Below are 20585 nucleotides of genomic sequence, written 5' to 3'. Positions count from 1 at the left end.
ACGTTACATACACATACTTACATATATATTTACTTATATATATTTCAATGCAAATTATTGACATCATTGACATATATATAAATGAATTAGTATTTTTTGATATAATTTATTTAACTACTAAATATAAATATTTTATATCTAAAATTGTACAAATTTTTTAATATCTTGTATACAGAAGCACTATGTTACAAAAATTAATTAACATATATAATTGCATGATTAACATATGTACATATAAGTACATATAATAAAGTTTCTTCAGAAATTATTTAACTAACTTTCATTTACGTAGTCAGTATGTATTTTGTAAAAAATAAATGAAGAATTCTTACTTATGAGAATGTCATAAACTTTGAAGTGAAAGGCTTAATATTGTTCATACCTGTTTGTACTATATCATACTACATATATATTTACTGCATTGAATTAAAAAAGTATACCTATGCATATATATGTAGATTTATAATATATACAATTTATATTTCACATAATTTTGCTGTATTCAATTATACTATGTTATTTATATTTGTATTGAATAAAAATAAGCATGAACGGAAAACAAATAAAATACATCACTAAAGTAGATATATCTATTTATTTGAAAAAATGTAATTATAAGTATATAAAATTTATTGCGCATTTTAGCATATGTATGTATATAATTTTATAAAAATTGGAATAAGATAATGGATTACAAGATGGTTTCATATGATTTTGTGATTTTTCAACTCTACTTGTTTAAGAAATTTCTACTTATAAATATGCATTTCACTTTGAATGTTCTATGATTTAAAATTGTTAAGAACAAATTCTTATTTTACGTATTTTTTTAACGATTGATCATAATTGTTAAAATGTATTTTAGATAAGTATATTACAATAAGGTTTGTGAATAATTTTTTGAGCAATTATGTAAACAATATCTAAATGATTTTTATACAAAATTAGTAAATATTACATTTTATGAATTTTTAGTGTATATGAAGTTATGAACATATTAAACTAAATAAGCTTATTCTTTTAATACATAAGAGCCATAAATGGTTAGTTTCCATCATCATAAAAATAAGAATATGTTTAATCAGTAGCACTTTCCTTTGATACACTGAAAGGTTCTGCTACTACTTCTGCACCACAATCAGCAATTACAACATCTTTTGTTGGTCTATCTCGAGTATCAGTGTTTACATTTTCAATTTTTCTTACTACGTCCTGTAAAATTATTTTCATAATAGGTACTTAATAAGTTATGTAATCCAACAGATTATGTAAAGAAAATGACATACCATTCCCTTAATTATTTTGCCAAATACAACATGTCTACCATCAAGCCAAGGAGTTTGTTTCACAGTAATAAAGAACTGTGATCCATTGGTATCTTTTCCAGCATTTGCCATAGACAACCATCCAGCACCATAATGTTTCAATTTGAAGTTTTCATCTTCAAAACGAGCTCCATAAATACTGCGACCTAATACAAAAAATTAAATAAAACTAAATCTAATTATTAATAATTGTCCAATATTTTAAATACTATAAAAACCTTGAGCTATGTGTCATTTTATTTAATAAAATTTAAAGGATTTATTAAATCTTGATTTTATACTAAATAAAATGTAAACATTGATTTTCAGACTAGTAATAAATAATATGATGATATCAAACCTCCAGTTCCATCTCCTTTTGTAAAATCTCCTCCCTGGATCATAAATTCACGAATGACTCTATGAAATTTACTACCCTTATATCCTTCTCCTTGAGGTTTTTTTGCTAATTCAATGAAGTTCTTGACAGTCTTTGGAACTGTCTTTCCAAACAGCCCAATTTCAATTCTTCCTTCATATTTACCATCAATATTAATATCAAACCATACCTATGTATAAATATGTATGTATAGTTATAGATTTAATTATTTTCTTAAAATTTCATAGACTTATAAAAACTATTGCTTATATATGTATATAGCACATACTTATATAGAAATACCTCATAGACAAAAACAAATAAAGAATTTAAAATTGTATATCCTAATTACGAAATTAATTTTAAAAATGTTCTAACATATGAATGTAAAAAATAAATCAAAATATATATAAATCGAAGGTATATTTCTTAATTTGAAAATAAGAAAAGCGACTATTTTTCAACAATGAGTCATATTTAGTTTATTTAATTTTATTTTTATCTACTTTGTTCGAAAATAAATTCTTTGTTAACAAGTCTGATGTTTTATATTAGTACATTTCATTTATTTACCTTATCTGTAACTTTTGGGCCTTTTTTATCGTCAGCGATACTACTTGAACAAAAGGTCGCTAATACGACTCCCACTAATAAAAGCGATTTCATTATTAATAAAAAGAATTTTAAAATTGAATGGGAATTAACAGGATAAAGACTTCTTAGCAACTATGCACTTTGTCAGAGTGGTACATATACAATATACAGTCGAACGTGGATCCCATGCGCATGCGCATATGTTAGAAATGTGGGATCATTCGATTGGTTCCATTCACCTTGCATGTAATATAAACTACAACTGAGAATTGGTAAATATGTTATTAGTTGATAAAAAGATTGAAACAGATTGATATGATATGATATAATATGATTTTAGTATTTATTTAGCAACTGTTATCAATATTTGAGCAATAATTATAGAATATCTTATATAAAAATACATGTTCGTTTCAATGTAGTTGAAAATAAAAATTATTTACCACAATAATAAGATTTTAAAACTTACAATCTACAATCTATAGATATCTCAATCTAAAGGTATATAGGAGATTGAAAGTTTTACGCACTGATATGACACAAAATGATCTTTGATATTACAAACATATTTTATGTAACATTTCGCTAATTTATTCTGTTGCTCATATATATGTACATATAGTATATACATATGTATGTATAGTATCTAAACACAAAAGAAAGAGAGAGAGAAAGAACTGATTTTATGATTTAGCAGTTATATAAATTTATTTCTGTTGTAATAAAATTGCAGGGAATTTTAGATTGTTAAACAAACACAGGGTAATAGCATTATATGATCTTGATAATCAGTTTTACTACCAATCAAAATTAGGGATTAATTTCATTTTCGGTTATTACATATGTATCAGAATGAATTATAAAGCGAAAGCATTTACTTGATAAATTTATTCTAGTTGAATTAAGCAATTAAATCACAAACAAATTAGTTTGTTTCTTCTAATAAACACAAAGATACATATACATTCGTTATACGTATACATTTACGTAATCAACTGGCTTAAGAAAGTCGATAAAAGTTCGATTATCGATTAAATACTTTCGATATTCTAGTAGTGCTCATTTCAAGTAATCAGTGAAGTTAATCAGTATCGCGTGTTCTGCAAATAAACACAAGTTGAATATTATTTCTTAGCATTTCTAATGATTATTGAAACCTTTGAAAATAACAAGGTACGTATCTTTTTAAATAAAAGTCAGTTTAAACTCGTATCACGTTATCACATAACAAGAAGTAATAATGTTAATATTATTATTTCTGTTTAAAATTTTTTCGTTTCATAGAATGAGTGTGCATTTTTCGATTGTTTATATTGTTTATTTATTACATGCATTTAACATTTTTTACAATTTATAATGTTCTTATTTTTAATGAATATGACATATTTGGTATTGCAAATTAAGAATTAATGAACATTTTATTAAGATTGAAATTTATTTCTATATCTATAATAGAATGAATTTTTAATTTCTTAATATTGCTATAGAGATTTACTGTTTCAAATAAAATCTTTTAAAAACTCATTAATTTTTTATGTCTATAACAAGTGATTAATTTGTTGGACTTTGTGGATTTTGAAGATGGAAGATGAATCTATTCAACCAGGGACAAGTCAAACTGATTTCATTAAAGAAGGATTAAACTTTGATATAAACCCAAATGAACCAATGACAAAAGCAGCTTTAAATGAACATCCACCTGAAGAGTGGATAGATATCTTAGGAAATGGACAGCTTAGAAAGAGAGTTATAAAAAGTGGGAAAAATGGAACACGACCAAATAGATCTGATATTTGTACTTTAAAAATTACTGGTAAATTAAAAGATGGTACAACGGTTGAAGAATATGAAGACCTCAAAATTCAATTAGGTGATGTTGAAGTGATTCAGGTATTGAGTGATATCTTTATTTTTTAAATCTCTGTTTTATAAATGTATTTTTTAAATTGTATTTTGGAAATAATGTTATATTGATTATTCTGCTATAATGCTACTTATGTTTTATTAGATTATGAGTAACATAATTATTATTAATTTTCTAATGAAAAAAATTTTACTTGATATAGTAGTATCAATAATGTTTGTTATTACTTTGCTCAATTGTAGGGATTAGATCTAGCAATTGCATTAATGGACGTAAATGAAGTTGCTGAAATTGAGATTGATCCAAGGTTTGCTTATGGTTCTCTAGGAAAAGAACCAAATATTCCACCAAATGCCACTATTTTATATACAGTTGAATTGAAGTCCAGTGAATTAGAAGAAGAAACAGAAACACTCAATGTCAATCAGCGAAAAGAAATTGGGTAATTATTTTTCATGATTGTTGATATTTGATATTACGATTGATTGGATATCTTTACTTCTTTTAAAGCAATAAAAAACGGGAACGGGGCAATTGGTGGTTTACTCGTAATGAACCAACACTTGCGATTCAGTGTTATCGGAGAGCATTAGAATTTTTGTTACCAACAGAAAGTCATACATCTTATCAAAATGAAGTTGAAGATACTACTACTGATGCAGAATTACAGGCTTTACTGGAGGATCGTATGAAAGTATATAATAACCTAGCAGCTGCACAAATGAAAACACAAGCTTATGATGCAGCATTGAAAAGTGTAGAAAGTGTTCTAAGTTGCCAACCTCAAAATGTAAAAGCACTCTTTAGGAAAGGTAATATTGTATACGTGCCATTTTATATATACATATAATAATAAATTTTGTATATTAAGCATATTACACTTTTTTTTAGGAAAAATTTTGCATTATAAAGGAGAACATGCATTAGCATATCAAACATTGCTTCAAGCAGCAAAGTTGGAGCCAGAAACAAAGGCTATTCAGTCGGAATTAGCTATTTTAAAAGAGAAGAATGCTAAGGATGCTCAGTATGAAAAAAATCTGTATCGTAAAATGTTAGGAGCACATAAAAATGGCAATAATTCTCAAAAAAATACAAAAGAACAAAAAAGTAAAAATTCATCAAAGCTTACATGGAGTTTAATTGGTGGAGCAACTGCAGCAATCTTAAGCGTATTTTTATATAGATTTGTTTCGTGAAAAAAATTTAGGAAAAAATTTAAATGAAACACATTGTCTAAGCTAAATATATATACTTAAGTATCATAGACTTCAAACTAAAAAATATAAGTAAAAACAAGTAAAAATTTGATAACTTTAATAATATACGGACAAATCAAAAGAAAAGATCATACTATTAATAAAATTTTATTTAAACTTTGTTCAAATCTTGTATTATATATTATGTCTGTAAATTTTGCAACAAAAATTTGCATACAAAAATATAGTCAATCTTTTCAATTGGATATTTACAATATACGGGGTGCTAAAAAAGGTTGAAACTATATGTATGTGAGTAATTATATACATATTCTAAATGTGTAAACTTCATTGACATATATACTCAACATGAACTTTTTGCATTTACGAACGTAATTAATAAGAGGAAGATTCTCATAATCTTATTCATATTAATTATTTATTTATCTTAATATCAGTAATAAAGTAAGAAATACTATAGAATTCTTTTCCTTATTATTATTTTATAGCAATTTTTACAATGATGTACAATGATGGTGCGTTAAAAAGAATATAAATAACGTGAGAAATAAATATATACAAGATATATAAATTCAAACATTTATGTGAAAAAGTGTATATGATTTAAACGAATATGTACAATATATTTTACACTTGTGTTTTATATTAATAACAATTTAATTGCATTAATATTTTTGGGCATATTCAAATACCACTTAAATACGTATTTATGATATATTTTTATTATTTCAATCTTTTCTATTATTATTTAGATTTCATATATACTATCTTATATTAATATAGTAAATTAGGTATGGTTAACTGTTGTCCATACGAAAGAATCTTCACTATGAACAATGGTTCTATAAGTATGCCATTTGGTGTACTCAATAATTAAAATGACGTGAAATGGAGCAATAATCAAGTGAGTAGGGAAATGTCACAAAATTTGTCAATGCTTTCTATTTTTAGAAACTTACTGTTGTAATAAAGAACTCAGATATACAAAATATAACAAAGTATTATTTATTGAATGGCACTAATTAAGTAAATTAGCACTAATAAAATTGGAAAAATAAATATATCTAATGTTATATCATATTTTGAGAAATAATGATTTATACTTATAAAAAACTGATTTGGCATGTCACAAAATGTTTTTATGGTGAGCTCATGTGAGCTCATCTGAAATTAATCAAATTTGATAAGAGTATATGAGACTGTGCATACCTTGTTTTATAATTTTCTCATCATGATAACTAGCATGAGTTATCCATGTCTCTAATAAATAATAAAAATAAACATTAGTTATATTCATTAAGATGTATATTTTTAAGCAAAAAGAATAACATATTCATGGCATTTATATATTATATACATTAATAAAAACAACTATAAATAAAAAATCTAGAAAGATTACTATACAATTTTATTTATACTCATTACTTACTATACTTATTAAATGCATGATAAATTTTGATAAAATCTAAGTATTACAAAATATATCACATTTTTGTTGATCACTTATTAAACATTTTAATTATGTTTAAAGTAATTTTAGGCAGTTTTACATACTTTTAATACATATTTATAATTCATGTTAATAAAATTTTGTATCTATAAATTCAAATAATGATAGAGATATAGAGAAAATTCTTTAGCTTATAAGCTAGATATTTTATATTAATACATATTATGTAATATGATTAAAAATTTAAAAAAGATGGAAACGATTGATTCAAATAATTTTCTATTGGTAAAGTATCTAGTTTGTTAATATTCGAATCCACAAAAAATGATGTTCCTTCAGCAGTTTCTAATGATAATTCGGAATAATTTATATGATCATACAAATTTTGATCTGTATTTGAAACTCCAAGTTCTAAATCTTGATAATTTGTTAGATTCAATATTTCATTACAATTTATTTCAAGTTGATCTACAAGATCATTCATTATTAATGTTTTTGGAGTAGTAACTTCTACAGTCACAATTTGTTCTGCGTTAATATCTACTAATGAAAGAACCTGAGGGGCAAAATCTGTGTTCGATAATACATTTGTAAGTTCTAATGGCAATGCTGAATTTTCACATAAGTCATTAGAATTAAGCAATGTGTGTGCTTCCAAATATGAATCAGAATATTTGTTATTAATATCCATGTTTTGAAAAGTAACAGATTTGTCATCTGACGATAAGATTTTATTAGATCCTGCTTTCATTTTTAATTTTTTAGGTTTAAGCTTTTTTGGTTTCTCTGGTACTGGAACAAGATGACCATCTTCTGTTTTCATAAGTTTTACAACCTGTTGAATTTTTATTATATTTTAATTGTGCATCTTTGTTAAATTATATAAATGCTTAAAAAGTAAAATATAAATATAGAGTTAAATTCACCTTCTTTTTCTTCTCAAGTGTAATTCTATGACAAGTTTCCATATGACGAGAAAGATGATGGGATCTCTTGAAAGCAGTACTGCATTGCATACAAGCAAATGGCCGATATTGTTGATGAGATAATTTATGTCTTTTTAATAAACTATTTCGTTTAAATGCTTTACCACATTCTTCACATATAAATTGTCTTTCCTTATTGTGTATATAGAGAACATGATCATTAAGAATACTAACACTAGTAAAAGTTTTACCACATTGTTCACATACAACATTTCTTTGTTCTACATGTAATTGTCTATGTCTATCCAAATCTGATTTTCTTGCACACTGAAATGTACAACCATATATATTGCATGTAAATCTTTTTTCTTCTTTATGTATACGTCTAACATGTTGATCGAGAGCTCTTTGTGAAATTAATTTCTTAGAACAAATTAGGCATGTAAAAATGTCTCTTTGGAATATTTCCCTGTTTACTTTATTAAGATGTAATGTAGAATCTAAATGACGAGAATAATCATCCTTTTTTAAAAAAGTATGCCTGCAGTCAGTACAAAAGTAAATACCTATAAAATAGTCAGTTTTTATAAATTATGAATATATATTTTCTTATTCTATTTTTAAAAACTTACCATTATTTGATATTTTATTATGATTCAATTTTGAAGAATGCACCATTTTATAATGTTCATGCACCTTCTTTTTGGAGGCAAAAGTGACATCACACTTTGGACATTTATGATTATCATGATTTTGGATATGAGCTATATATGTCTGTTCAATACTAAATGTTTGTAAACATCTTTTACATTTAAATTGTTTTCGTGTGCAATGATTTTCTTTGTGTTCCTTATCATCTTCTTCTACTTTCAACATTTCTCCACAATCTGAACAAACTTTGCCATTTTCATAGTTGTGTTTTGCACGATGACGATTTAATAAAATACGTTTAGGAAAACTACGGGAACATACATCACAAGAATGTGGATATTTTGTTACTCTTTCACCATGTGAACGAAATAAGTGTATATCAAGGTGTTTACGCCTGGCAAATTTTGCACTGCAGTGAGAACAATTATTTTTTTGATGACCTTCCAGATGCCGATCTAAATGTCTTTTATATCTAAATGTCATTGAACATTGACTACATGTTTTAACTTGTTTATTTAACATAACTAGATTATTGATTTTAATTTTACTCTGATTATTTGATGTTATAAATTTAGTTTCAGGATCATTATTTTCATCATTCAAATTTTCATTCTTAACTTCTAAATTATACGATTTATCTTTAACTTGAGTAAAAATATTTTTCTCAAGTACAAAAGCCTTTTTTACTTTAATAGGGATATTGTTACTTTTTACATCTTCTGTATCAATTGCATTATTCATTTTTATTGATTTAATACTATTAGTACTCTTTTCATCTAAATGAGTTATAGATTCTGCAGATTCATTTTTCATTTTTAAATGATTTTGCTCTATGCATTTAAATCTCAATTCATTTTGAGAATTTGGTATATTTTGTAAAAAAATGTTTTCAATTTTTATAAAATCCAATTCAATATTATTTTTATAATCATTATTTTTGTTTTTCAATTGTGACTCAATGTTTGAATTACATATTGGCGTAGAAGATAAATGTATTCCTGAATCTTTAGTTAAAAATTTATTTACACAGTCTTGTAAATAATCAACGACATTAACTTCATTAATTTCTGAAGGCGATTTTTGTACTACCTGTAGTATTGAATTATCCTAATAAAAAAAATGTTTAATCTATTATATTTATATTCATTATTAATTATTCCTTCCTTAATACAATTATTTAATAAATTTGCTGATTACAAATTATATTTCTATTTTTTAATAAAATATTGTTTGCTTCAGAAATTTTACCTGATCTTCAACTGAATGTTGTGATAACATTTTTGATTGTTGGTGTTTGATATCTGACATTGTTCAAATTATTTTAAACAATAATAATGAGCCCCGCATATGATATTTCGTATATTTGACAACTATAGGATAATTTTTAAGCCAAAACTAAAATTAATTAAACATTTCATGATGTTTATAACATAATTGCACTTAAATATAACCTAAAAAAATTATAAACGAAAAAAATAATTTTAGTTTAAATACATCTATTTACCTTATTGTATAACTTATAATTACATATAAATACATTTTTTTGTTTATAGTATTTTAATATGCACCATGTTTTTTAAATTGGCAATCATGGTCCATCGGACATAACGATTTTTATTGTACTATTATTTTCATTGATCTTTAAATACAAATCTATTATTTGTAGTATTTTTTTAGAACACAATCGTTATACCTCTAAGAATTAAATGAGATATACGTGTATTAAAAATATATACATACTTATTTGTATATGTATAAGCGTTATTATATTTCGTATACATATGTATTATATTTTAATTCAAAGCCACGAATTATTAGTATTTATATGTAATCTAGGGAAGATAATATTATAGAAATAAATTGAAATAAAATTAGGAGTACTAAATTTTTACATATTTTTTATTTATAGTATAAAGACGTAATAAAAATACATATAATTTATAAATACACATACATATATAATTATGTATAAATTTATTGTATTATTATTAGATATTATAACATATTTAATTTAAAAAATATATTACATTGTTGTTTAATTATTATAATTAGAAGCTTAGAAATACTTGAAATAATATATTAAAAAATTTACTACAATTTTTAATTCAGAAAAAATTATAAATTAAGGTTTACTTAAAGATTAATTTTAATTACTATTATTAAAACAAATAAGAAATTTTTCCAAGAATAAGCATGCTTCAACTGATATTTTCAAAAGCAGAAAGAGCTTTTTATGCTTAAAAAGCTTATTTAAAACATTAACCAATATAAAGGCAATTTAATAATTTGATTGTTTTTATATCTTTTTATTATTAAATGTTTTGATTTAATTATTTAAGGTAGAGTACATATTTATAATCATTTTATCATAATATATATTATATTTCCCGCTAAATACATTTCACCTAATTAGTTTCAAGTCCTAGGAGATTTTAACTTGTGGCGGCATCTTTCAGCAAAATAATAATGTCAATATGAAAAGTTGTTGTTAGAAAGATTTATTTAAAATAAATTAGTAATTATTTTTTATTAAAGACTGTTTTAACACTATACATACACACATAGTCAACAATTTTTATTTTTAAAGTATTATTCGAGAATAAGAATATCTTTTAATCTTTTGCTACAATTTTAACCTTTATAAATGTCAAATGTGGAGATGTAAAAGATTATTTAATCTAAATCACTAAGTGTAAACATTGTATGTATAGGATTTTACGATATAATATAAATATTACTGTGCTATAAATAAAAATGGGTGAAACATCTGAAACACAGAATAAAGATATTGGTCCTGGAGTTATAACTGAACAAGAACGTGAACTGGCCCAAAATGCACTATCTGAATTTCAAAAAGGAGCATATGCTAACTGTCTGTCATATTTAAACAAATTAGAAACCTTAAGACCCAAAGACTTGAAAGTAATGCATAATAAAGTTGTGGTAGAATGTTACAAAAATGATTTAAAGAAAACAGAATTATTAAGAAAAAGTTTGAATGCAATATGTGGGCAAATGTCTACAATTGATTCCACTGAAACCATAGATGATATTGAGAAATGTGTTATGAGATACAATCAAGCAGTTTTATTATATCACACAAAACAATATAATGCTGCAATTCAAATTATGAATAGATTATTTGCTTTCATAGAACCTATGGGTAAGTAATAAGATAACAAATTTCATGATAGCTTTTAAGTTAATAATATCAAATCCTACAAATATGCATTGTTTTTTTTAGAGGAATCATTGGCACATAAAGTGTGCCTTCTTTTAATAGAATTACATATAGTAACGGAACAACCAGATGCAGCATTATCTCTAATTAATTACATAGAAAGTCAACTTATATCCACAGATAATTCCAAAATTTCATCTGTTGACAAAGAAGGTATAATAAAATCCATAAAAGAACAGAAGGAACCAAAAAGAGAAGTTGATATAGTTACAGATGCATTCAAACTAAAATTATTAAAATGTAAAGCTAGAATATACCTTATGATGCATCAATTGAAATTATGTAAAAGGGAATGGAAGACATTAGTTTCTTTGGGTACACCTGTAGTAAGATATATTTTTAAAAATTATATTATTGTATTATGTGTTATATTTTGTATTTAATTTCTTTTACTTTCAGAATATATCAACTGTATTTTTGAAAGCTAATATTGAGTATTTAAGAGGCAATTACAAGAAAGCCGTTAGATTATTGAATTCTGTAACATCAGAGAATTTAGATTTTAAGTATGATGATTATATTACTATATTACACAATGGAAAAAATTTTTTGTAATTATAATACATTTACTGTTTTAATTTTTTTGGTTTTTAGGACTTGTGGAGAATCTTCTCCTGTGTTATATTATAATAATATGGCATGTTTATATCTTGCTATGGGTAAACCAAATTTAGCAAGTTTCTACTTACGAAAGGCTTTACATGAAAATAAATGTGCTCTAGAAAGTGTACAAGTAAAAGATAATGGTAATTATAATAAACTTTTACTCTGTAGTGTTTTTATGTAAAAATATTGGAAATAATAATTTTAGAAAGTTGTTTTTATATAGATCCTTTATCTTCACGACCACTGTGTACACTTGGTGGAAATAAACATTATGAATTAATGTATAGTCTTGGTGTAACACTTTTACATGCAGGACATGCATCGCTTGCTTTCGATTGTTTCATGGAAGCTGCACAAAAGCTTCATAATAATCCTAAACTATGGCTGAGAATTGCCGAGTGTTGTATTTATTGTCATAAACCGGTAAATATATATATTATATGTTAGATTGTTAGTTAGATCGTTACACAATATTTCAAGAGAAACTAAATATCTTCTATCCTTTCATTTGCTATTATACTATTTTTATTTATTATTTTTTCAGACAAATGAAGTTGATTTTAATATTCCAAAACGAAGAAAAGATCTAGTACAAAAAGTTGTTGGTACTGGAATTTATAGAAAGATTATTTTAGCTTCTTCTCTTTCCAAAGATATAAAGTATCATCCTGAAGGTTTTCCTTCCGCTATACCACAATTAACATTAGAATTCGCTTCTCTGTGTTTAAAGAATGCGTTATTTTTATTACCAAATAACAATGAACTTAATATACCAATTACACCAATTGCTACTCCACAAACAGTACCTTTATCATTAACAGCCGGTCATAATTTAGGTATTTAAATAATCTATGTATTTAAAAATGTAAATATTCATAAGTTTGATTGCTATATATATTTGTATCAAAAATATTTTAGGCGCTCAACATTCAACTGTAATATCTCCAACTACTACCGTTGAAACGTTAAATTTAAAAATTAGCGTTCTGGCTGCAAGTGCTTATGTATGCTTATGTCTTGGTGATTATGTTATTGCACTTGAACATGCTAAAGCATTACTAAATACTAATAAATTACCTGGTGCATATAGAATGTTAGGAAATCTTTATGCAGCAGAAAGTTTGATATTTATGGACAAAATTAGTGATGCCATTGAATATCTGAAACCGGAAAATATTCAAGATTTAAGTACTTCTGTACTTATTCCTGAAACTCAAGATAAAGATAAAGAAAAATCAGATGAGGTTATTTCAAAACCAATAAAAAGTGAGAATTTATTTAAATCATTTAATTCTTTTGTGAAATTATTAGTTATTATCATAATTTTATGTATAAACGGTTACTACATAAAATAATTACTAATTTTATAGTGTGGTATCCGACGACAGTTCCTACGGGTATTGCTGTACTTCGTTATAACTTAGCCGTAGCTTACGCAATCCGTGGTGAACTCGATAAGTCTGGAGAAATTTTAAAACAGGTAATTAAAAAACTTATGCCATTTATGTGTGTACATTTCTTACAAATTTATAAATGAATTACCTTAATAATATATACCTATTAATCGATACTTCTAATAAATGTTTTAGGTTTGGATGTCAAAGGGTCCAGACTGTGATGTTCCTATACATGTAATAATGCTAGCTTTATATATAGAATTGCAATTAGGTAATAATAGTATTTTTGGTTATAAATAATATCACGCAAAATATAATTAACGATTTTTTTATGCAATAGGTCATGCAGATATTTCAAGATCAATAATAAAACAACATTGTCCACAGTATCGTTGACGGTAAATTTTATATTTATGTAAAGTTTTCTTTCTATAGCTGTAAATAAATGTATACCTTAAAAATCACGGATTTCTCAAGTACGTCGTAAATAATTAATAAAATTTGTAAAATTTTTGTACCCTTTATATGTAAAATATGAATTAGCTTTATTCCCATAAGTATAATGAATAGTTTGTGTGGTAAAGAAATGATAGGATGTTTGTAAAATAAAATTTACTGTATTGAAAACAGTAATGTGTACATATATTAGAATACTTTAAAAATATTTTCTTAATACGAAAAAGTATATGATTTATCCCTTTTTAAATATCAATTATTTTATGTAATTAATATTTATATAATTTAGAAATTCATCGTTTCATAATATTTTTCTAAAATTATTCTGTAATAAAATTTATATTTTAAACTTATTTAGAATCATTTTTATACTAGAAATAATAAATATAATAAAGGTATACACTAGATAATATTCAAATATACAATGAAGAATAAAGATAACTCGACATAGTTGTCAGAACAGATTTGTCTACGAACTCCAGTATTATCGCCATAAACATGAGAAGCGAATTGCCGGTAATGATTTCGCCAATTGTTATTGGAAGTTTACTGGATGGTATTGGGGGCCTCTGGCCTGTAATATGGTCATGGCCGTCTAGGCGAATCACCCCAGGGCCTTATACTGGACCTTACTCTGTCTGACTCACATAGTTCCAGTGGTTCTCCGCTGTTTGTTATTCCACGTGATTTATCTCTTTTTTTCCTATTGAATATACGTAATAAACATAAAAATAATCGTTTCTTGCAAGTAAATAATACGAATTTAAACATGAGTTTTTGATACTTAATGATAATTTCATATCGCGTTGTAAAATCATATTGTAAATGATTATGATTTCATAATTACAATATGATTTCATAATTATAATATGTTCATATTAATATCTTCATAACAATTTTTGTAGTAACTGATTATCAAAGTAATTGTAAAGATATGAATGTATATGATCATGATAAAAGATATACATACACGACCTCAATCAAAGAAGCTCCAACTCCATGAGTAATCACAGTTAAACAATGAAAGAAGAATAAACAATTCAATTGCATCGCATTGAAGAACAATCACACTAAAGGTTTATCTGGAAATTTCAATGCTTCTTCGATTGAAGGACAGCGGAAGGTCCTTAGTCGCAGGTGCGATATACATATTACGCGACTTTCTTTCGTAAATCGGTTTAAAGTAACATTGAGCTGATATTTTTCTCATTCCGCTTATAATTTGAATTCGCGATACACGATTACTTATTGTTATTAATACTCGTTTGTTTGTAAAAATATAATAGAAAATTATATTGTATAAAAATGAGCCAACAAACTTGCAAGATATAAAATTAGCAAAAATTAGCAAAATTGATAGTTCTAACTTTCAAACAAAGAGCATAATTACATATTTTTGCGAAATATCGTGAAACATAGGTAGAAAATAATAAGGTTTTTATTAAAAAAAAAAAAAAAAGGACTAAGAATCGATTGAACTAGCAAACGATTCGGTGGTTGATTATTCTTCACGTTACACGAGCAAGATACCATTTTAATCGGTATGCACAGTCTGGAAATCTGAACTGATCACGCGTGTCCATGGAGTCGAAGCGGACTTGATAAATTTAAAATAAAATTGATCCAACCATTTGGCGCGCTGCCCTGACCCAGTTCGAGTTCTGCTCCCGTCTCCAGTGAACAGAACAAGACGACGAACACCAAGAATCGCCTCAGGGAATCGCCGCCCTCTGCGCCGGGAAATCGTCGCGAACATTGGAGAACTGTAGGGTACCCTGCCGACTTCTGCGGTTTTCCAGATTTTTCTATCTCCGTTAATACTTGTTTGTACTTGCTATACTTATTAGAAAAATTTTATGCAAGTAACTCCTCTAACCGTGCAATGACAATATTTCTAAAGATCGCTTAGTTTTTGCTTAGTACTTTAATTAATGTAATAAACATTTTTTTAATTGTAAAACAATCATCATATCCTTAGTGCTAAAGCAAAGTTCTTAATATTATAATCATAAGTCATATTAGTAGGTATATAATTATCTTGCATCTATCTGTACTTTCCTGCGAGCTAATACCTAAGTTTACAAGTTAACAAAAATTAACATTCTTTATTTAGACAAATAGCGATAGTTTAACAGATGATCGACCCTTTTTAACTAAGAACGTGTAAAAATAAGTTGATGACACACATTGATTAAGATTCGTTTACTTTGTATCTTAATTTAGATCTCAAGTTACGAAATAAACGACTCACTTGCTATGACGTTTAACTGCACGAAACGTTGGTGAAAAATAGGTCTACCAAATTAATAATATAACGATTCCATGTTTTTAGGATTAATTCTGTAATTATTTAGATACTTGATTACGTAACTTATGAATTTCCGAATAACTTATGAATAATAAGATGTATACTGAGAATAAGAAAGTTGTATCAGTTATTGGAATTATTTTAATCAACGTGATTTCTTAGTAGTAATGAATAACAACAAACGCATTGATAAAAGGAAAATGGGTATCACGTGAACAAAGCTATCTATACTGAAATTTTCATCAACATTCTTTTACGTCGAATACCTTAAAGGCTAAGAACGACGAAGACGCACGATATCCTATTACATTTTTTGCTTCACTTGATCTTTAAAATATATCTTTTATATATCGCAGGCTGGTAAAGAAAGATGACACGTAAAAGCAAGCCGAGGTATTAAGTAATCGGTCAATAAAAATGAGATGTTTCTAAGAAGATAGCAAATTCTAGGTATTATCTTGATATTTACCAGACTCATACTTCTTAAATGTACAATTATTTTATTACTTTAAGCATTCTAATTTGTTTGTAATTCAAATAGTCAAGTATCTTAGACAGTACTAATGATGGAATATTGGATGTTTGAAGAAGGTATAAAATCTAATAGAAACTTGGTTTAATTTTTTATCTGGCTTCCACCTCTATCTTTTCATCTTTCATTGGATTTTATTTATTCGATTACATTGTATATATACTATATACGTCGAACGATACGTCTAGTTCACGAAGCAATTTATTGTCTTTTTTTATTGTATAATTTCATTTAACTAAACATTTATTCAAAATTTCACAAAATGCCTCGATTCCTTTTAAACATATTATTAAATACTAATGTATTAATTCTCATTAACGCGTGTTACTTCTTTTATGTACCTTGTCTTATTACGTAATCAACGTATAAATCATTCGTTAGACGTACTATCTGTTATACTAACTATAATAAATGACGAATGTGTCGAAAGTATGATATTTTGTATATTTTACGAACAACATGACAGAAAGTGGTTACATACCACTTTTTAATCAGTAAAATCAGCATGTCGTCCGAATAATGATTAATAATTCTTAGGTCAATGAGTGACACATTTTCATGAAATACGAGATCTTGGCACCGTCCCGTGAATTTGAGAGTTTGCGAGCAAGAACGGACCTTGCTGAATTGTTCAAAATTTTTAAATTACCGAGATCAGCAAGGACATATGTAAGAGAGAAAAGATCGTTCTCGTATCTAAGATCCTTCCTCCAGGCTTCAGTAGGTCGGCGATTATAAATGTTCGCGTCCTGGTTTCTCTCGAAACAACAAAATAATTACAGACAATTAATCTGCAACGCGACATTCGCTGACAATTGTAAAAGGAACGTTGTCATGGTAATCGAAAAATTTATTAAATAATGACGGGCAAAATTCCTGTTCCCGTTCAGATTTTTCATTCTATATTCTGTATTCGTTACTTATTTGTTGAATTATTATTTTATAAACGATATATTTTAGAATTAAGCGTTACTTTCAGGATTTTTTTATTTCAATGACGTTCGATGACGCTCGAAGAGGGCGACAATACGCGGAATTGGAAAAAAATAAAAAGTTCGTAGCTAATAAATTTGCAATTTTCGATACGATCGATAGACGACCGATAGACGATTTTTGAAATGTTCAAGAGGATAGGAAAACTACGTTTAATGGAAAAACCAAATAGAGACTGCCTTATTTATTTTGAAGTTGGTATTCTATATCAAATATGCATGTAAAGTTTCTTTACTATTTTTAAATTGCCTTCCTATGACAAAAAGATAAAAATATGATTTATACATATATTATGTTCTTTCCTTATAATCAATTGCGTAATTAATATTAAATAACAGATAACCGAGATTTTAGCAATTTTATTTTGTACATAGTTTCTATTTGTTGTTTTGTACCGATATATATTATATATAGTGTACCGATATATATTATATTCCTGTAACGTGGCTGTATCTTATCAACAATGATAATTTATTTCTAAAGTAACAAATAATGATATTGTTACGTGAAGTTATTTCATATAATAATATATGACATAATACTTTAAGGCTATTATTATTCATGCCATTCATTCACTATAGTGGCCTTAGGCGATAGAACGTTTGACGAATATCCCTGGGCGAATATTTCCAGGTACGATTGATCGAAACAGCCAGGAAATATCGTTTTACTTTCATCTATCATTATGTAGAATGAGTAATAACCAAGTTTCAGAGATTAATTATCAATTTCAATGCACGGAGTATGTAAAATTACGTCTATTAATTTTATGATCATATTTAGATCGATACAAAATGTACTTATTTTAATTTATCGTATCCTAGCGATGTAAAAATGTTAATATATACGTGATTGAACATTTATAAATATCAGAACATAAATAATAATTGTATTTGTACAACGGAAGAACCAGCGTATGCGTGTAGAGGGAAATCTGACGATGAATAAGAACATTGTACTATTTTCACCGTAATATGCATATCTCGTCGTTAAAAATATTGTTCCCGCTGGGTCTCTGCATTCTACTTATGTTACTAGTCTTTTAAAAGGTTCTCTTTTGAAATATCCCCTCAGGGTTGAATACACGAAGCACACATTGGATACTAAATACATCCGCTCATACGGTGAATTCGGATGAGATTAATCATAGAATCTCAATGTCCTAATTGGATAATTAGGAATTGCTGTACAATTTATTAAATTTGAAAATGATATCTCAGAATTTCATTAATAATACGATGGAAAAACTGCATGTGATTTTGATAGAATATCATAGAGAACTTACAGAAGCCAGTGCTAAATAAAGATTCAGGAGCAATTAGTAGATTACTTAATTTTACAGAAAAATTACACGCAATAGCAAACAAGATGAGTATTAGTTGAAAATCTAATAAAGAATATTATCATCGCTAATAGAACGTGACAAACGGTTGTACAACACGTAATTATACTTGTCTTATAGTCTCACAAAAGATAGCGAACGTGTAATCATTATCGTGTATATGTATATGAGCTAACCAATAACGATCTGAAAGAATGAGCGCTGCTTGAACAATCTACACTCTGAAAGGTTCGGACCGACAACTTACGCAATATACGAAGCCATACCTAAGAGGGTTATATAGTGTAGCTCTAAATACTTTTACGTAAATCTTAATCCAATTTCTTTTTTCGCGATGGTATTCACATCCTCGGCCCGTTCCTTTTGCTTCTTGAAAAGACGAACGTTAGATTAAAAGAATTTGTTTTGAGAATTACTTGCTTGCTATTTTATCGTAATTGCATAATTATTTTGTTGTTACAGAAATTTATCAATTATGATTCTAGATTATAATATAATTATGAGCCACAGTAGGTATAAGAAAAGTTACATGATTGCTGCGATTACATATGTATGTATTCATAACTGACTCGAACTATTAATCAGATTCCGATGATTCATCGACATCAATTTGATTATTATTACAGATATGTATAAATTGTCATGAAATAAATTTATTTTTGTATTTTTTCATTGTTGTAAATGTTAACATCGATACGTATAATTTTGGATAGACAATAAATGTCTTAATAATACGTTGAATCCTATTACGATAAATTATTGATATGATAATATTTTCTCTGTAATTATCCCTTAATCACATCTTTCATAATTTTAAAATCAATCGTTTTACACCTCTGGTCTTGTAAAACATCGACACAAGAACCATTAACAGACTCATATTTGTGTAAAATAAATTTACCACAGAATTAAACACATTGGAAGATTCCCTCTAAATGTTAGACATCAAATACTAAATTATCGTACTAAATTATCCTTAAATTGTCATTTAAAATAGAGAACTAAGCTAATAAAATGAAACGATTTCCTTACGAGTGTTAAAGTTTGTGCGTGTTCGATACATTCTATTTTACAACATTTAGAGGCATGCTTTCATTCAAATTGAACTTTTTTATTAATATCGGTAAAAATGCGAATTCCCATAGAAATCCACAGATTAGATATGATACGCTAATAAATTTAATTGAGTTTTCCTGTGCGTAGGTATTAATCTCAGGCGAGATTAAGAAGTTTTATATACGACAGGTGGTATACTAAAATAGACAAAGAGACGGTAAGACGAAGATATAGAATGAACCCTTTCGATTCGACAACGATAACCT

General features: G+C 26.6%; 4 protein-coding genes across 6 annotated transcripts; 2 read left to right on the top strand and 2 right to left on the bottom strand.

Moving 5' to 3' along the window:
• Positions 1-576: 576 nt before the first annotated feature.
• LOC126919767 (peptidyl-prolyl cis-trans isomerase 5) lies at positions 577-2855 on the bottom strand. Its single transcript, XM_050729358.1, has 5 exons — positions 2747-2855; positions 2257-2539; positions 1666-1873; positions 1287-1471; positions 577-1212 (listed from the first exon to the last, which is right to left on the bottom strand). Exons 2-5 carry the CDS (start codon positions 2347-2349, stop codon positions 1078-1080), a joined length of 621 nt encoding a protein of 206 aa, XP_050585315.1. The 5' UTR covers positions 2350-2539; positions 2747-2855; the 3' UTR covers positions 577-1077.
• Positions 2856-3197: 342 nt separating this feature from the next.
• Positions 3198-6759, top strand: LOC126919745 (peptidyl-prolyl cis-trans isomerase FKBP8-like). The gene is made up of 5 exons (XM_050729320.1): positions 3198-3450; positions 3859-4167; positions 4384-4583; positions 4652-4953; positions 5033-6759. Exons 1-5 carry the CDS (start codon positions 3421-3423, stop codon positions 5338-5340), a joined length of 1149 nt encoding a protein of 382 aa, XP_050585277.1. The 5' UTR covers positions 3198-3420; the 3' UTR covers positions 5341-6759.
• Positions 6344-10197, bottom strand: LOC126919648 (zinc finger protein 90-like). Of its 3 annotated transcripts, none has more exons than XM_050729143.1 (5): positions 10129-10197; positions 9637-9839; positions 8370-9495; positions 7738-8303; positions 6344-7646 (listed from the first exon to the last, which is right to left on the bottom strand). In XM_050729143.1, exons 2-5 carry the CDS (start codon positions 9694-9696, stop codon positions 7047-7049), a joined length of 2352 nt encoding a protein of 783 aa, XP_050585100.1. In that variant the 5' UTR covers positions 9697-9839; positions 10129-10197; the 3' UTR covers positions 6344-7046. The 3 variants fall into 3 exon arrangements, with proteins under 3 accessions (XP_050585100.1, XP_050585089.1, XP_050585092.1); XM_050729132.1 differs by having other exon boundaries at positions 9637-9783; positions 9893-10173; XM_050729135.1 differs by having other exon boundaries at positions 9926-10173.
• A 640-nt stretch (positions 10198-10837) lies between these two features.
• On the top strand, positions 10838-14261 carry LOC126919683 (CCR4-NOT transcription complex subunit 10). The gene is made up of 10 exons (XM_050729176.1): positions 10838-11551; positions 11633-11955; positions 12029-12135; positions 12224-12375; positions 12459-12658; positions 12780-13071; positions 13154-13501; positions 13606-13715; positions 13825-13903; positions 13973-14261. The coding sequence occupies exons 1-10, from the start codon at positions 11143-11145 to the stop codon at positions 14026-14028; spliced, it is 2076 nt and encodes a 691-aa protein (XP_050585133.1). The 5' UTR covers positions 10838-11142; the 3' UTR covers positions 14029-14261.
• The last annotated feature ends 6324 nt before the right edge of the window (positions 14262-20585 follow it).

Source organism: Bombus affinis, chromosome 1 (genome assembly GCF_024516045.1).
Source record: "Bombus affinis isolate iyBomAffi1 chromosome 1, iyBomAffi1.2, whole genome shotgun sequence".
In the NCBI taxonomy this organism is placed as follows: Eukaryota; Metazoa; Arthropoda; class Insecta; order Hymenoptera; family Apidae; genus Bombus; species Bombus affinis.
The sequence above is the reverse complement of the archived record's forward strand: the minus strand, read 5'-3'. Positions and strand labels throughout refer to the sequence as shown.

Bases quoted from the DNA above. Each gene is read 5' to 3' on its own strand.
- LOC126919767 (XM_050729358.1), bottom strand. From the start codon at position 2,349: ATGAAATCGCTTTTATTAGTGGGAGTCGTATTAGCGACCTTTTGTTCA. The intron at 1,472-1,665 runs GTTTGATATCAT...TTTTTGTATTAG, and splicing joins AAAAGGAGATGGAACTGGAG to GTCGCAGTATTTATGGAGCT. The intron at 1,213-1,286 runs GTATGTCATTTT...ATAATTTTACAG, and splicing joins GCAAAATAATTAAGGGAATG to GACGTAGTAAGAAAAATTGA.
- LOC126919745 (XM_050729320.1), top strand. From the start codon at position 3,421: ATGATTATTGAAACCTTTGAAAATAACAAG. The intron at 4,584-4,651 runs GTAATTATTTTT...CTTCTTTTAAAG, and splicing joins AATCAGCGAAAAGAAATTGG to CAATAAAAAACGGGAACGGG. The intron at 4,954-5,032 runs GTAATATTGTAT...ACTTTTTTTTAG, and splicing joins AAAAGCACTCTTTAGGAAAG to GAAAAATTTTGCATTATAAA.
- LOC126919648 (XM_050729143.1), bottom strand. From the start codon at position 9,696: ATGTCAGATATCAAACACCAACAATCAAAAATGTTATCACAACATTCA. The intron at 8,304-8,369 runs GTAAGTTTTTAA...ACTATTTTATAG, and splicing joins TAATAAAATATCAAATAATG to GTATTTACTTTTGTACTGAC. The intron at 7,647-7,737 runs GTGAATTTAACT...AAAATTCAACAG, and splicing joins CACTTGAGAAGAAAAAGAAG to GTTGTAAAACTTATGAAAAC.
- LOC126919683 (XM_050729176.1), top strand. From the start codon at position 11,143: ATGGGTGAAACATCTGAAACACAGAATAAAGATATTGGTCCTGGAGTT. The intron at 12,136-12,223 runs GTATGATGATTA...TTTGGTTTTTAG, and splicing joins TCAGAGAATTTAGATTTTAA to GACTTGTGGAGAATCTTCTC. The intron at 13,716-13,824 runs GTAATTAAAAAA...TAAATGTTTTAG, and splicing joins CTGGAGAAATTTTAAAACAG to GTTTGGATGTCAAAGGGTCC.